At 40.2% G+C, this 18,364-nt stretch overlaps 1 protein-coding gene across 11 annotated transcripts in view; it reads left to right on the forward strand.

The window, feature by feature from the left end:
- Nucleotides 1-18,364, forward strand: part of RGS7 (regulator of G protein signaling 7) — a 229,671-nt gene that overhangs the window by 166,653 nt on the left and 44,654 nt on the right. For 8 of the 11 annotated variants that reach the window (XM_089529835.1, XM_089529839.1, XM_089529836.1 and 5 more), the window contains 2 exons: nt 6,516-6,622; nt 11,015-11,066. The exons of the other annotated variants lie outside the window; for them this stretch is intronic. In XM_089529835.1, coding sequence (XP_089385961.1) covers nt 6,516-6,622; nt 11,015-11,066 — 159 coding nt within the window. The remainder of the gene's footprint in view (nt 1-6,515; nt 6,623-11,014; nt 11,067-18,364) is intronic. 11 annotated transcript variants of the gene reach the window in all.

Here is an 18,364-nt window from a genome sequence, read left to right on the forward strand (position 1 = left end):
TTTTCTCCATACAGAAAATGCTATTCCATGTGCAAAAAATGCTGTTGTCTGCACAAAACGAATTACAAATTTGGCTCAGAATAAGCCCTGATTGCAGATAGTCTTCAAACACTGCATTATTTCTGCAGCACGAAGAAAATTGCTGTCTTACTGTTTTTATTTAAAAACTGAGAAGGAGAAATGGTCATGTTTTGCCACACTGAACCCATCAATCAACACAGTCACTTGTCTAAAATAGCAGCCACTTTGAGGCCCAAGTACCAGATCCAAAGTGGGTTCTTGATGGTGCCAACCCTCTTTCAGGTTCTCCAGCTACTTTCCTACAAATCATTTCATATGATGCCTTAGACTTATATACAAAGTTATTACTTCCCTTCAAGGGTAAAGGGGCAAGGTGAGTGATAAGAGCCCAAGGGTTGAAACTGCAGGATCAGCCTTGATAAGAGTTCTGTTAGAGAAGTATAGCCCAGTATTTCTGTCAAGGTATTTGTTCATTTGTAAATGGGAGTTGTCAAGGAGCAGAGCAAAGGAGAACAAAGTTTATGCAGAGGACTGGACAAATGGCAGAAAATATTTGGCGGTGGTCAGGGATCTCTTAACAAATAAGTAAACATCTCCAGTGTTACCAAGTGCCATCTCTCAAAACCAGTTCCACCTTAATGGCAGTCCCTCCTAAATGCTAGGCAAGCAAATTTATTCTGAAGAAAATAGGCTTGTTTGACAGCAAAAGGCAAAACATGCCATTGTCCTATGACAAAAATATGTTATGTGAATCATTGCCCTATCAACAAGGAAAAAGTAAATAAATATCCAATGTTCTCACTTGCTTGGGTTTTAGGAAGAGCATATTAATGAAACATCTGCTCCAAATTGTCCCTGGCAAGTTGAAAGCTTCTATTCACAAAATGCAGATCAAAGGAGATCTCTGACATTTAGCCTATGACTGCTATAGTAACCATAAAGCAAAAGCTATATTTGTATTTTGGAAGTGAAGGCTATATTTATATTTCTGAAAATCATTATTTAGAATATTCTCCATTGTGCTCTGAATATCATTCTGGAATGGCAATTGTGGCATGCCATTCAAGTATTTATTAGTTGAATTTCAATATGAAAAGAACAGGTCCTATCTCCAGTTCCAGGTGGTCCTTCTGTAATTTTTGGTTAACAAATAATATTTAAAAATGACCTTCCAGCAAGATTCTCCTTGCTGAATCAGTAACGTACATGTTATTCTCTCAAGAACATTGGAAGCCTGTAGTATTTTAGTCCTTTAACCACTGTGTTCATTTTGGTTTGCAATTTTATTTTATGTTGCTTTAGAGTGCATACATGAAAAAAAAATGCAAAGTATATCCCTGATAATAAATAAATAAGTGACAGATTAGCAGCAATGTGATTCAGAAGAGCTGGTAGTAACAGTGGGAAGGCTACCTACCTTGCTTTTTCCATGGGGAGATGGTTCCTTGGGAATTCCAATCAATCCCATTGTGGGAGAAAGGCAGGATATAAATCTCTAAAATAAAATAAAATAAAATAAACAAACCCTTCCTGTCAAACTGTGTCATGCTGGTCCTTGACCACAACAAAATTGTTCTTACTTACATGAAGTTAAACAGAGCTTTCAAGAGGCCCTGGCCAATGAAGAAGCCTTGTTTTTTTAATGCAAAATGAAGAAATAAATGGTAAAGAAATATTAGAAGGGAAGAAAACAGAGAAAGACATACAGTACCTCCAACATTTCACAGATGAAAACTGAGGTATGTGTGGCCAAGCGACATCAGAGTATGGACAAGATGGCAAAAGTTATTAATGAGGGGGAACACACAAGCTCAGAGAGGTTGCAGCATTTTGCTGTTGCCTGAGCCAACAGCAAACAGCTAGAGTCTGCCTCCTCCTCCTTTCCCCCCTCTAAATTAATTAGGTGGAAACTATTTTTGCACATTGAAATCAGATTGCAGCAACTGAAGTAAGCGGAGGATAAAGTAAAGAGAGTCAGAGGAGAGAGAAGCTCCCCCATTACTGCTAGACTAAAAAGGAAGGCAGCAAGGGCCTTGTAGCCAGAGCTTGCTTCTCTGCAGTGGTTACTGATAGCTTCCATGTCTGTTGGGTACCAAATCTACTCTGGGATTTAGTTCAAATTTTACTAGCACTATCCAAGTTGCTGGTCTTATTCATTTATTTATTTGATTTATATTCTACCTTTCTCCCAAAATGGACCCAAAGGATTTAGCAGCTTGGACAGCAGGTTTTAAGTGTGAATTAAACCCCAAAGTATATTTTCCAGCACACTGATATAGAAGCCACCAGTAACTTCTGCTTCTTTGCCTCTGTAACTGGCATCTTGCCTCCTTTGCAAGTACTAGCTATTTTATTTTATTTTATTATTTTATTTTATTTTATTTTATTTTATTTTATTTTTCAAAAAAAGAAAAAAAGTACTAGCTATTAAAGAGTAGTACCCCCTTAAGCTCCCTTTCATTAGTGAAAGATGGGGCAGATACATTATATTAAAGCAGATTTGGGGCCGAAGGTTGACAGTGGCAAGGATTTCCTCAGCTTTATCTTGGGTTAGTGGCTTTTGAGTAGCTGTTGCAGTGCATTTTCCAGTACTAGCTAAACATTATGAACTCTGCTGCTGCTATTATGAAACAGACAGGAGGCATTTTAAAAACCAGGTGTACTCTTTGGGCACTGTAAGAACATGACAGTATCAAAAATGTTATGCACAAAATCCCCTACCTTTTGAAATGTCATTTAAAATAAGTTTTGATTTTCTTTCTTTCTTTCTTTCTTTCGGAAAGGCATTATTCTGTAGGTGTTCCACAGTAGTGACTTCTACTGCTAGTCTCCATCTCCCATTGTTATAGCTGAAAGTTTTCATCATGCATCATGAATCTTAACCTGCCAATCACTTGCTGATAAGCAAATCATACAATGAGTTCTGACTGCAGTTCCTTACCTCTATATTTTTAACTTTAGGATTTGTCTTTCTGTAGTACCCATCATCAGTAGCAACCTACTCTATTTCAGGTCTCTGATGGATATTGAAAGTAGTTTTTCCCACCCTTTAAAATCAAGTCTGCAATTACGCATGTGGTCTTCAAGGAAGGGGGAAAGTGAAGGAGGGAGCTGAGGATAGTGACAGCAGACAAAAGAGTTGCATATTCTAATACTAGGCTTATGAAGAGACCCCTGTGTAGTGAATTGGGCCTTTGCAGTCAGGCAGGAGGGGTTTGGAGTTAGCATCATAGTCAACCGTTAACAGCTGTCCCATGGCATGGAAAGGGCTGATATGTATTAGTGACTTTGTTAATTTTTTTTTTTTTCACTAGCTTGGAATTTTGAGGCTGGGAAAAGATATGATGGCTAAGAAGGAACTAGGAGAGAAAATGTCCCTCTGTTACTAACCTGATAGCACAATTTTCATGGGCAGAAAGGGAGGAGATGGTTATGCCTGTGCACTTTGGTTTTCTTTGTTTGCCTTTACATTATACAACCCTCAGGTTGAAAGCGTTAAATATTTTCCATACCTTGGCTCAGTCATTAATCATAATGGAGACTAGGACTTAGAAAGGCAGCTATGAAGGAACTAAACAAGATCCTGGATTGTATGGATTGTAAAGATGGATCATTTAATACTACAATTACGATTGTTCATGCCATTGTATTTCCCATCACTATGTATGGATATGAGAGCTGTATGGTGAAGAAAGCTGATAGGAAGAAAATCAACTAATTTGAGATGTGCTGCTGGAGAAGAGTTCTGCAGAACTATGGACTGCTAAAAAGTCAAATCAACACTGTGAAGATGCATATTAATTTTTATCGTGGTACAAAGGTTAAGTAAGCTATTGTGAGGATGTCAATGGTGGTGGTGTCAATGGCAGCAGTTCATTTTCATGTCAGCGAGGTTGTGAATCCAGTTTTTCAAGGAACTGCCCAAAATGCTGAAGATATTTTGGAGTTAGGGTTCAGAACTTTGAACCCTTTAAAGTTCCAACTAGAACCCAGACCAGCTTTGCTGCCCCACTGACATGGAAGCCAAGAATATATTTTGTCCTCCAGCCTTTTCTCTCACAGATCTTGTTAAAGCAGATGACGGTCTACCATTGAGGGGGAGATACCATATTTCAGAGAAATGTTGGCAAGCATATTTCACCCTTCTGTCATCATGAGTAGAGATCACCCTGCCTTGTCCACCTGACTTCCCCTTACAATGCTAAAAAAGACAAATGAATGGGTCCTAAAGCAAATCAAACCTGAACTCTCCCTAGAAGCAAAGATAACTAAACCGAGGCTATCATACTGTGGCCATATTGTGAGAAGACGTGACCAACTAGAAAAGACATTAATGCTTGGCAAGATAGAAGCCAGTAGGAAAAAGGAAAGATTGCTCTCCAGATGGATAGACTCAGTTTAAAAAAAGCCCCAACCCTAAGTCTGCAAGACCTGAGCAGGGCATTTGATGATAAGGAGACTTGGAAGTCTCTCATTTGCCATCAGTTGAATTCAACTTGAAGGCAGTTAACAACAACAAATATCCATGATGTCAGAACAGAATGGACATATATGGATCAGAGTGATTCCAAGACATGGCTGCACAATTGTCAGGTCCCAGATTTTTTAAATCGTTCCATTTGGTAATTTTAAAGATTATGTACTTCTGCATATCTTCTAGTTTCATGGGGCATTCAGAAAACTCAGGTTTGTTTGGGATGTCTGTGTGGATCCATTTGCTTCCAAACTGATTGGTAGTAAACCAACCATCTTTATTATTAGAGTGACGTTTGCTACCTAAATTGTGTCCTCATTGTTACTTTTAAAAATAGCTGAGATTTGAATAAATTTTGGCTGCTTGAACATAACGTTGATAGCTAGATTTATCTTTCTGTTATAAAAAATAATTTTCAATATTAAAGGGATTTTTTTAGTATTGCAATGGAATTCATAGAAACACAAAATTTCTAGGTACCATGGAGATCATCTAGCTCAGGGATGGTGAATGTGCAGCCCTGAAGAAACTGGAGATGCCCCCAAGTTCCTGTACACCCCATTTAATGGATGAAAAAAAAAACTTGCCAAAAATTAACAAAAATACTCTAATATTAAAATTAATGAAAATTAACTATCCTTCCTCATCTCCCAAGCAGCAGAATTTGGCCATATTTGGGGCAGCTCTCAGAACTGGATGTGAGGTATTGTCACTTCCAGTCATGTCAGAGTAACATGGGGGGGATACCCCCTTCACAATTGCCTTCCTCTATTCTAGCCCAATTCCCAACCCACTTCAGGCTCTGCAATGATGGATATAGTTGCAGTATCTCTGACAGATGGCTGTGTAGCTTGACCTTAGTATTTGTAGTAAAGGAGAACCCATCACCACTCAAGGCAGCCTGTTCCATTTGTGATTAGCTTTCACTTTTAGGAAGCTTTCCCAGTCATCAGTTGAAATCACCTTCTCTGCTGTTCCCACCTATTGATTGTCTTGCTTTCTGGAGCAGCAAGAAAGTAGTCACCTCCATCATCTGTGTGACACATGAACATACACATGGAGGTTCAGGATAGGCTCAAGAAAGGCAAATGCCACCCTTTTCCTGTCTCTAAATGCCAATGGGTAGAAAATTGAGTGGAAATGAATTCTGTGAAGCAGTATACCCACACATACAGTTCCTGTTGCATTTTCCATGATTCCTGGGGGACGTCAGAATGAATGAAGAAAAAATTGCCTGTGTAGACTGGTCATCAGAGTAATTTATCACTGCTAAACATCTAAGGTGGGGTGTGAGTGGGTTGCATTGTTGTTGTTGTTGTTTTCCCTTTGGGGGTTGTTATTTTTTTGTAGTTGTTAGAAAGAACACTTGCATTAATAGTGCTAGGATGTCCTGCCTTTTGATACAGGAGAATTAAAATCTGAAGCACTTGCCAGGAAAGTTTCCAAAATCTAAATTCAGTGAATAGGGGATGAAGTAGAAGGGTGGCAAGGAGGACCCTCCGGCCATGATTGGGTCACGATCAGGCTGGGACCATGGTGACAACACGGCCTGCTCTTAAAGCAGGCTGCCACCTGCAGTCCCAAACCAGGCCACCCAGGAGCCATATGAAAATGGCTCTGTTTTGTGGTGGTCTCAGGTTCCATTACACAGCCTTGGAGTGGCTTCTGGTTGTTTTGGGGGCAAGCATCATCTAAATACCATGCTCTCAAAGCGGCTGGAAGCTTCTTCTTTTGCCCCATGCGTTTTGGGCCAAGGTGATAGACCTGACTTGTTACTTTCTGTCCCTAGTATAATCAGAGACATGCAGCCTCTTAATAAAAAGGTTACACGATAAGAAATGCAGATACATATGTGCACACACACATATACACAGGCACACACACATCTTATATATTTACCCTAAAGTGTCACCAGTGAGGAAAAAAAATCATATTCAAAAAAGAAATTTTACACCTTTTTCATATAATAAATCTAATGAAATCAAGATGTCTCAATGTTTTCTTTCTCCGTCTGGCACAGTTGAAGCCCTTCATTTGGGAACATTAATGGCTGCGCATGGTTATTTCTTTCCAATCTCAGACCATGTTCTAACACTGAAGGATGATGGTACCTTTTACCGATTCCAAGTAAGTATTGTATTGTTTCATTCATTCTTTATACTTTTCATTTACTAGCAAGATCTTTTGTCATTATAATAGGGTCCTACTCATTAGACAGTGGTCCAGTGCTAGTAACAGTAACAGTGAAATGTTTGAAAAAATGATATGATTTTGGGAAAAGGAAGAGAGAAAGTAGGGTTACCAGGTTGAACAGGGAACAGGAATCCTATATATTTAACATTAACAGATCAAGTGTAGAGTTCCACTCAGTGCTGTGCATCTAGTTATAGGAGGACTGCTGGATGCATCTTTACCACTACCACTCTGCAGTGGCCAGTAAGTTGCTGTGCTGGGTTGAAGAGGGATACAGCAAGTAAAGGCAGATTTTAGAGGGTTTAGGGAACAGATGTTGTGTAAGTTACACCTGGTTGGACTTTATAATATATCCGGCTCCAAGACCTGCTAACATTCAAGGTCTAGGGACCCTGTCCCATTTTTAACCCTGAAAACCCTAAGACAGGAGAGAGAGTGAGGGAGAGAGAGAAAGAGAAAAAACTAGCAGAGATAATGTTCAATATAATGCCAAAATAGAACTTCTAGACACATTTCCCTTTCTAGATGAAACAAATGTGGTTTTGCATCCAGTTTCTAACACTGTGTGCAGAGCCAGGTTACAAAAGTAGTCATTGCACTGATCATTGGACAAAGAAGACAATATAAATGCTGGATAATTCACTCAAAATTTATCTTTCTTATTGTGATAACTAGCAGCACCTCTCAGCAGACAATTCACAGTGTCTAATTATGGACCAGTGAGAGAAAAGGGAATAAAATGCTTCAGCTAAGGGCTATGGAATCTCTCTCTTCCACAGTTCCACACATGCAGCTGTGACTAAACACCAGTCTCTCTATTAGGTAGATTGAGGTGGCTTTCCCAAGAAACAGATTTTAGGTGCCATGGAAAGAGACTAAATGGTTAGTTATTACATTATTTATGTTGGCTTTTTCCTCTGCCAGTGATGAGGCAGAGCAAATGTAGAATTTTCTACCCTGTGTGCCAAAATTACTTGGTTGGCTTTAAGTACTCAGGTGAGTAGACTGCCTGGGGTAGCAAAATGGCTTGGGCCACACCTGGTAATATCCATGATTATTATCCATTATTATATCCATATAGGCCAACAAGACATTTTAACCTGACTAATATAGAACAAGAAGAAAATCTGAAATAGGAAGATGTATAATAATAAAAAACCTAGAGATGTTTTGAGGGTATTCTGCTCTTCATTATAAGAAAGTTAAATCGAGATAAATAACATAATACATAATGTAATGTAACATCATAGAGGGAAACAGATGAAAATATTATTGGTTTTTTTTCAGAGTATTGTTATCTTTATAATTATTCAGAGTATATTTATTCTTATGATAAATCATATACACAGAAACCTTCCTTGCTCTAGATCCATGTATTTCTATTATGCTGTTATATGATGTCTAATTTGTTCATATGGACTAGACAAGGTAACTGTTACATGGATTTGTAACTGGTTGACTGGCCGAACCCAAAGGGTGCTCAACAATGGCTCCTTTTCATCCTGGAGAGAAGTGACGAGTGGGGTCCCACAGGGCTCTGTCCTGGGCCCAGTGTTATTCAACATCTTTATCAATGACCTGGATGACAGAATTGGGAGCATATTTATCAAATTTGCAGATGACACCAAATTAGGAGAAATAGCTAATACCCCAGAGGACAGGATCAAGATCCAAAATGACCTGAATAGACTAGAAAGCTGGGCCAAAGCTAACAAAATGAGATTCAACACGGAGAAATGTAAGGTATTGCACTTAGGGCAGAAAAATAAAATGCACAGATATAGGATGGGTGACACCTGGCTGAATGAAACTACGTGTGAAAGGGATCTAGGAGTCCAAGTAGACCACCAGTCGAACATGAGTGAACAGTGTGATGCGGCAGCTAAAAAGGCCAATGCAATTTTAGGCTGCATCAATAAAAGTGTAGTGTCTATATCAAGAGAAGTAATAGTGCCACTGTATTCTGCTTTGGTCAGGCCCCACCTAGAATATTGTGTCCAGTTCTGGGCGCCACAATTCAGAAAGGACATTGAGAAACTGGAGTGTGTCCAAAGGAGGGCGACAAAAATGGTGAAGGGTCTGGAAACCATGCCCTATGAGGAACGACTTAGGGAGCTGGGGATGTTTAGCCTTGAGAAAAGAAGGTTAAGAGGTGATATGATAGCCCTGTTTAAATATTTGAAAGGATGTCATGTTGAAAAGGGAGCAAGCTTGTTTTCTGCTGCTCCAGAAAACAGGACCCGGAACAATGGATGCAAGTTACAGGAAAAGAGATTCCACCTGAACATTAGGAGGAACTTCCTGACAGTAAGGGCTGTTAGACAGTGGAATGCACTCCCTCGGAGGGTGATAGAGTCTCCTTCCTTGGAGGTCTTTAAACAGAGGCTGGATGGCCATCTGTCAGGGATGCTTTGATTTGGATTTCCTGCATGGCAGGGGGTTGGACTGGATGGCCCTAGTGGTCTCTTCCAACTCTACGATTCTATGATTCTATGATTCTATATATTCATTTATTCATCATTCATTTTCTATCATGTCTTGTTCCCAGTGCAGGACCCACGGTGGCTTGCAACATGAATTAAAACAGATAATCACTTTTTTAAATGCCAAATTATTATAATATTTAAAACAATTTAAACAAATAAGTTGTCATATTACAATCAAGTATTGTCTTTAAAAAATTAAAACACATACACACAGACACACACAAGACAGGGGAAGAAAGTACAGCACCCACCACTAAAAGATCCTTCCATAGCAGTCAACTAATGGCCAGGTACCTGCCTGAATAAAAATATCTTTGGTTGCTGACAGAAAGAGAGGAAAGAAATGGCCAGCCTAGCCTGCTGTGGAAGCAAGTTCTGTAGCCTAGGAGCAGCCGCCTAGAAGGACCTGACTTCTGTCCTCACTGTATGTGAGGATAGAGGTGGAGAGAGAAAGAGGAAGTCCTGGAACGTCTCACAATTCCCGCAGGCTTATTTAAGGAGATATAGGTCATAGGCAGCACTTTGACCATCCCCTTTTACAATAAAACCTCAGCAGTACCATCACTCTGTGTTGCTCTTTTAATGTCCAAGATGATCTTGCTTATCTGACAGGTTAGGGACCAGAGGACTGTGAAAATGTGGAATCTGTTGGAAAGTGGAACTGAGTTTTTTTAGCTTGGAAATGCAAGACTGAATGCTAGATGGCAGCAAGTCGACTAAAGGGGCAGGGGAGAAGTAGCATACTGAGTAGACTCCCGGGGGGGGGGGGGGAGAAATGAGGCATCCTAAGCCAATTGAGAGGGGGGGAAACAACAGCAGTGGTTGAAAGAGTAGGTCAGCAGTGGTTGAAAGAGCTAACCTATAACTAAAGTGTGGTACATGGATATAATTTAGCTCTGTTGAAACAATGGACATAGAAAAACTACCAATTGAAAAGAGGCAGATGCCTGTACAGACTATGTCTGAAAGTTTATTCAACTTTTGAACAACCTCAAAGGCTGAGTAACTATATTTGTGGAAGCAGCATAGACTGAGAGATTCTGCCTAGCTTGACTAACTCTAGCCTGAGTTGAAAGTGATGGTCCAAAGCCTGCAACTTACTAAACCGGTTTCTAGATCACCTGCAAACACAGGAGCTTATCGTTTGGGCAAATACCTTGGACTTACCTCTTCCAGCTTCAGTTCTGGATCCAGGATGCCCCCCGATGTTATCATAGCTAAATCACCACCGACCTAGGTGGGATGCCTCTGCCCTGATGCATCTCGGGTCAAATCCTCACTCAGCTGGCCAATTTTTGAAGTTGGAAACTCCCTGATTTCGAAAAAGTGCTGGCCATGCAAGTCTTTGACCTGGATGCATCCAGGCAGTGGCATCCCACCTAGATCAGTGGTGATTTAGCTATGATAACATCCAGGGGAATCCCAGATCCAGAATTGAAGCTGAAAGAAGTAAAACTGCTTATTTGTCAAAGCGATAAGCTCCATAGTCTCAAGCAATCCTTGCATACAAGAAAAACACAGCAATACATAGAAAATATGAAGGTACCTTTTTTGTGCTTGAAATTGGTTTCTAAATTCTAATTCTTTTACAGTTTAGAATTGGTGAATGTTGCTGGGGGGAGGGAGAATGCAAACACCCCCTGCTTCTAACATGTGATCTTAAATCACTAATAAAGCTAGACTGGATATTCACTTATCTTTTGCATTTGTTATGCTGATAGTCTTAGCACTTCCTCAGAATGCTTAAAGTAAAAAAACAAAACAAAGCTGATAAGTGCAATGTTTGTATGCTGCCTTTCCCCGTGTTTTCCCCTAATGTTTCATTTGTTTTTATTTGCAGACCCCCTATTTTTGGCCATCCAATTGTTGGGAACCAGAAAATACAGATTATGGTCAGTGTGGATCTCTCTTCTCTTTCAGTCTGGAGTCTTACATTGTATGGATGAAAATCCATTTGAACCATCTATCCCCCACCTCCCACCCTAAACCACCTTTGGCCTTAATTTCTGAACCCTGGGCAAGAACTGCTAATGCTGAGCTCAAGATTGGCTTTGGTTTACAAAGTTTACTAAGGCAGAGGTTAAATCTGCTTGTGAGCTGGGAATACAAAAATAGCACACTTTTTGCCAAATATTTTAAAAATGCACTGACTAAGAAGATTATTCAGAGGTAGCTGAGGCTGTCACTTACATTAGGTTGGAACAACAGCAAGCAGCCAGCTTGAGTGCCCAAAGCTGACAACTGATTCACAGCAGGACAAAAAGATACAACTTTGTTCATGTTCACCATATCTGTCACAGATACCAATGTCCTCTTCTGCTAATATTCAGGTATTAAAGTTGATTAGATGTAGTTTTATTTCAGACACTGCCATACAAGTTCCAGGGCCCTGATCCACTCAGGTCTCAGATAAACCAAGGCTGGAGGGTGCCTCAAAATGAAATGGAGTGACAGGTGCACCAAAATATTGGTTTATTGATTACATAAAGATGTTAAAAGGAGTGCAGCAAGAAAACCTAATGCAAAGGCAAAGTTAGCTCATGACCCTAAAGTTGATTAAAACTGTCCTCCCTCACAGCTCCTATTCACTGGAGTCTTCATGATGAAATAGATGCACCCAAATTGACCAAGTTTTTGCATCAGATTACAGCTGAATGCATCCTCTCAGGACCATGACTCAGGCTTAATTTTTCCTGATCTTTAGATGTCTACTGTTGCTTGTTCTGGAAATTGTTGATATCTTCCTAGCAAATGGGGAAGAGGACACCTACTGATAACAACAACAACAACAGTAGTCTTCCAGATATGATAGGATAGAAACCTTTTACTCTTAACTCTACAGTGTGAGCTGACCTCACATGCCTTGCAAGAGAAACTGTAACTACTCAAAGCTTCATTATTTGTATCTGTTAGAGGCCATGGGTAGGATGAATGTGAGAATTGACTAGTGCTCCTGACCATTTCTTCTAATGGACTCCGAGTAAATAAAAATTAAAATAAGTAATCATTGGGTGGCCACTTGTGGCAATCAATTTTTCCCTTGGCTGTAAGGCAAAAATTGTATAATGATACTTACACTATATTACAGATCAAAGGATCTAAATGGTAGATATGAAATACATTCAATTTATTTCCAAACAAAATTCAAGAAAATATGAACATTTGGCTACTGTTCAAAACAAAAACAAACCCTTGACTATAGAAATGTGTTGCATCACACAGTGTCTTGTCTATTTATTGTGTTGGACCAGAGCTGTTCTTCTCTGCTCCAGTTACAATTTCTAGATTATGTTGCTGAGAGGAACATAAGGACCACATGGTTTCAGTAAAGACTTTAGGCCAAACATGGCTTGTGGTACAGCTTGTGGTTATGTCAATAAAACATAAATAAAGGATGTAATTAATGAATGAGTTAAAATTTGAAAAGTACATGAAAGCACCACCACCACCACCCCCGAAAGTACTTTTTGTTCCCTTCTTTTTTTAAAAAAAAATTGTTTCAGGTACACAGAAGTGGCATGACACCACTGTGTGTTATAATTATTTTTGCAAATTTTACATTTGATCTTGACCATGACCTGTGAGCAGATCTAAGGCTAATTCAAATTACTCTGTACCATTAAATTCCATGCTTATCTCATCTCTATACCATTCAACTGGGAAATAAGAAGTCCTGTGGCTAGAGGTCCTTCACTGTCCGGCATGTCTTCTTCAACCACAGAAGGCTGAGAATTTTCATTAATCAGTACTTCTTGTATTCACTAATGCTAACAAAGTGGAATATGATTTTGTAAACAAGAACAGTCAAATAGTTTTTTCTTCTATTGCCTAAAACTAAACTTGCATTAGCACTTTTGCACCAGACCATGTTATCAGAAGGCAGATTATTGAGTAATTCATCTGTCAAATACAGTATTTACAAATGTGTGTAAAGCACTACTGCATAAAATCTTTCTTGTGAAACACTGTGTACTCATTAAAACACCTTTTTTGTTCAATCTATACTATATGATTTGCATTAGATCCAGATTCTGGTCCAATACACACTGCAGAAATAATCCAGTTTTTGACCACTTTAACTGCCTTGGCTCAGTGCTAGGGAATTCTGGGAACTGTAGTTTGGTGAGACATTTAGCCTTTTCTGTCAGAGAGCTCTGGTGCCACAAATAAACTATAACTCCCAGGATTCCCTAGCAGTGAGCCAGGGCAGTTAAAGCGGTCTCAAAATCGATTATTTCTGCAATGTGTTTTGGACCCTAGTCAGGCATCACATTTTCACAGGGCTAATTCCTATGTTTTTAATACAATGTGCAGAAATTAAGCAAGTAACCCAATCTCTGTAACTTTGCTTCCCATGCTAAATTGTTCCTTATCATTATGAGGAAGGATTGTATTAGAGCAGGAGATTCCATATCAGGGTGTTCCTCATTGTGTGGTGGTAGATGTTAGTAACAAGTTGAGAATTCTGTCTCTTAGCTCCAATCAGTGGTTGGGGATAAAGCCTCTTCCAGCGCATAATTCTGATGAGTGACTCCATAGAAGATCTGGGCTGTTTAACCCATCAGTACAGAAAGGCAGTCCTTTCTGCTGGATTGAACTGGGGAAACCCTGCTGAGAGTAAGCATCAATGTGAACTGGTGGGCTGGCTGTAGAGCTGTCCACCAGTCAAAGTGGGGTACAAATGATATAAAGCAGAAACACATTTTTGAGGCTTTATCGAATCGATGTCATTGGGCCAAAACAGATGGGTCAAAAGCGGCGTGGCAGCAGCGACACTAGGGTTCCGGATCGCTCAGCAACTGCACGGTCCGGAACCTAGTGTGTAACAGCGGTGGCCTAATGGCAGCATCCACATGTCACCCAGTTGCCTCAAAAACAACCCAGAAGAACTGGGTTCTTTTTACTCCAGAGGGACGTCACAAGGTTTGGCAGTTGCAGCAGAGTTAAAACGGGCACCTGAGGACCACCCTTTTTGGGCAATCTGTCTCGGGCTATTGTTAACAATGTTATCCCCTCTCCCTCATGTACTTCATATATGTATGGTCCAGTTTTATCAGCAACTGACTCAGTTTCTACTCTTTCTGTAGAAAAGTGTAGGTTTCATATAAAACAGATGTGCAGTTACAAATAATTAGTCCACTTTTTCCTGGTTTGAAATCTCATAATTATCTAGTCTCTTCTGGCCAAAAAAAGAAAAGCTAAACTCAAAACAAACATGAATTTTCAGTGGGCTTGAAGATACAGTTAAGCTCACTTTTATAGACTCACTTTTATGGACTTTTATGGCAGCATATATTTATACTCTGTTTCTAAAAACAAGACTTCTCTTGGGTTTATATTTCTTCGTGGGATTTCTGGGTAACAGAGCAATTACTTACCTAGTAGAATGCAATATTGTTCTCTTGTATGAATTTGTTGCCCCAGTGTAATATGTGTAGGCATACAGACTGATTACAAACTGAATATCCTTATCCAGAATTCCAAAATCCGAAATACTTCAAAATTCAAAATGGTTCACATGGGTGGCTGAGATACATTTGCTTTCTGATGGCTCAGTGGAACTTTGTTTCATGCACAAAATTATTAAAAATATTATGTATAAAATTACCTTCAGGCTATGGGTATGAGATACTTGCAAAACACAAATGAATTTCTTGTTTAGACTTGACTCCCATCTCCAAGTTATCTTATTATGCATATACAAATATTCCAAAATCTGGAAAAAAATCCAAAATACTTCTGTACTATTTTCATAAGATAGCTATTCTGACATAAATATTACATCACTCATGCAGCTCTGGGCCAGACCATGGGATTTATTCAATTGCCATAGTTTATATGGGAATATCTGTCGAGGGTGCTTTGATTGTGAGTTCCTGTATGGTAGAAGGTTTGACTGGATGGCCATTGTAGTGTTTTTCAACTCTATGATTAATGGTTCTAAGAGAGGCCCGATACAAACGGGCCTTTAGGGATGCCCTTGTCACATGCTAGGGGTTGGCTGGGGGTGGAGCTCCCACAAGCCCCACAACCCTACCATCTAATGAGGGCGTAACAATGGTGGTGCCCTGTATACATGGGTGCTGCCATTGTTATGTAAGTGCCGTGCGGCAGCCACACAGCACCGCACAACGCTTACATAACAAGTGCACCAGTGATGCACTCGTTATACAGCTGTCGCGGCTCTTGAAGAACCCGCTTTTGGCGAGTTCTTTTTCTGCTGGTTGGAAGCCGCGTGGTTTGGCGGCTGCAGCTTTCCTCTGGTGGAAAAACAGGCCGCCGATTTTTGGCGGTCTGTACCATGCCTAAAATACCCTCAGGTTTTGGTGTGTAGGTACAGATTTCCATATACCATTTCCAAAGTACCTAACTGTATTTGGCTCAGGTTTTTACCATGAGTGACTTATTTTATAAAGAGCACAATAAAATAAATGTCACAAATGAAATGCTATTCTTTGTATTTGCCTTCCCTTTCTGCTAAACACATCTGGGTTTTCAAAATTAAAACATCTCACATATAAGCAGACTCCATTTCTTTTGATATCAGTGGAAAACAGAACCCACCTGAGCATTTGGAATCCACTAGAGTAAAAGGAAATGGATTCTGATTGAGTTCTAGGTAACATTTTATTCTTTAAAATCTCCTAACATTGTGGGGCTGATTCAACAGGGAACTATATAAAAGTACTTCCATGTGTAAGGGGGAGGGAGGCAAGTCCAAATACTGTCACTCAGTTTATGATATTATTTTTCTCTAGTTTTTATATTAACTTCTGGTTAATATAAAATGGGAGTGTGTTGTACTGTACTCTGAGCCATAGACATATGTAAGCTTTCTGATTAGATCTATGCTCTTTACAGTCTGTCTCTATTTTCCCCATGGTGTTCTAATCAGCTATAATCACTTATAAAACAGGCAGGATGGCAACCTATTTATCATTTGTTTTACTGGAAGGCAATCACATTGATTACAACAATCATGTTAAAATATGCAGTCTAAAGAACAAAGCTAGGTACAAGTCAATCTCAGAGGGGCTAAAATTATAAATAACAGTTTAGAATAATAAAATTACCTCTCTCCAATCCAGCTCCATTCATGGGACAACTAATTCCTTAAAACAATGATCTGTCCCAATCTACATTAAGAAATATATAGCCAATTTAGTGGTGCTCTGAGTCATCATTATTATTATTATTATTGTTATTATATTTATTTGTATCCCGCTCTTTTCACAGAAGTGGGACTCAGAGCAGCTTCACAACATTTAAAAACAATATAATTAAAAACATAGAAAAGTGATACATTAAAACAGAATTAAATTGTTAGAATATTAAAATAGATTATTTATTAAAAGAATAAAATTCAGTTAAAAAAATAAAATTTTAAAATACTTAAAATGATACAACATCCTAGTCCTTTAAGAACATTGTTTTAAGGAGCCCTGGTGGCACAGTGGTTAAATGCCTGTACTGCAGCCACTCACTCAAAACCACAGTGTTGTGAGTTCAGTACCAGCAAAAGGGCTCAAGCTTGACTCAAGCTTGCATCCTTCCAAGGTCGCTAAAATGAGTACCCAGATTGTTGGGAGCAATTAGTTTATAGTTGTAAACCGCTTAGACACTGTTAGTTCAGTATGAAGTGGTATATAAATGAAGCTGTTCGGGTTTTTGGTTTTTTTAAAAAGCCGGCCTGCAAAAGAAGGTTTTAAGCTGCCGGAGGAAGGTCAACAAGGAGGGAACCACTCTGATCTCCCTGGGCAGGCAGTTCCAGAGTCTAGGAGATGCCACCAAGAAGGCCCTTTCTTGCATCCCCACCAACTGTGCTTGTGATGGTGGTGGAATGGAGAGAAGGGCCTTTTCAGAGGATCTGAGGGCCCAGGTCAGTATACCAGGAAATATGGTCTGTCGAATATCATAACCTGAGTCATATAGGACTTTATACATCATAACCAGCACTTTGAATTGTGTCTGGAAAAAAACTGGCAGCCAATGGATCTGTTTCAACAGGGGCATTGTGTAATCGCTATAACCTGCATCAGTTAACAGCCTGGCTGTAACTCTTTGGACCAGCGAAAGTTTCCAAACATTCTTCAAAGGCAGTCCCATGTAAAGCCTGTTGCAGTAGTCCAAACGGGATAAAACCAAGGCATATACCACTGAGGCCAGATCCAGTGTCTCAAGGTATGAATGCAGCTGGCGCACAAGCTTTAAATGGCATTGTGTCTTAGCATGTAAATCGGGGGCGGGTTATAGACCGCCGCTTTGAGGCGTTCTGTCGCCGCCGCCGTTTGCCCCGTAAGGGAGCCGTCGCAGCCACACCGCGCGGCTCCCTTGCGCAGCAAAAAAGAAGCTCCAAAATGGAGCTTCTTTCTGTGGCGCCCTAATGACGTCACGAGGCGCCGCTGGTGCACTCGCGACGTCATTAGCGCCGCGACACATTTGGACGCACAGCGTCCGATACGTAAAGATGTTGTACGGACAGAGTCCGTACTAGAGCCAGGGGCGTCTAGAAGAGACGCCCCTTTTTTAAAATGGGATGTCCTACGGACGTCCCAAGTGGCGGTCTATAACCCGCCTGACTTTCTGGATTAGGGCCCATGACTAACATCTAGTGTAGTCTAATCAGTTGGTGACTAATCCACTTAAATGCTTATTTTGGGTTCTATTCCAATCAATGGCATTGCTGACGTTGGTGTCATCCAGTGTGGTGGGGCAGACTGGCTTGACCTCCCCCTGCCCACCCTGATCACTGATTAGACAGCTCTCACCAAGACCTTCAGGGTCTGGCATGGCTATACTGGACAATAAAGGAGTCAGCACTGTAGCCTTCAGAGGGCCCATTTAGGGTCTGGTGTGGCTGCTGGGCAAGCAGGAAAGCACCCTTTCTCATTTGCCCAGTAGCCATGCCAGACCTTCTGGGTGTACCACCCTACCAGATGACACCCCCAAAACCCTCTGGGGTGTCACCCAGTGTGGTCTGCATGCTCCACATCCCTCTAATGACACCACTAATGCCAGTTGGATGTTCATTAACTCACAATGTTTTCAATGTCACATTGATTTCAATAGATTAGGACCAACACTGATTCTAAGAGACTAAGTACACTTAATTCTGTGTTAAGGTGGAACTGCTTCTTACTAGTTAGTCCTGTGAGTCTTTGCCATGAAGATTTTCTTTTATCAGCTTTCT

This window comes from Sceloporus occidentalis, unplaced genomic scaffold, assembly GCF_023333645.1.
Source record: "Sceloporus occidentalis isolate IW3139 unplaced genomic scaffold, rSceOcc1.0.p SCAF_6, whole genome shotgun sequence".
NCBI lineage: Eukaryota > Metazoa > Chordata > Lepidosauria > Squamata > Phrynosomatidae > Sceloporus > Sceloporus occidentalis.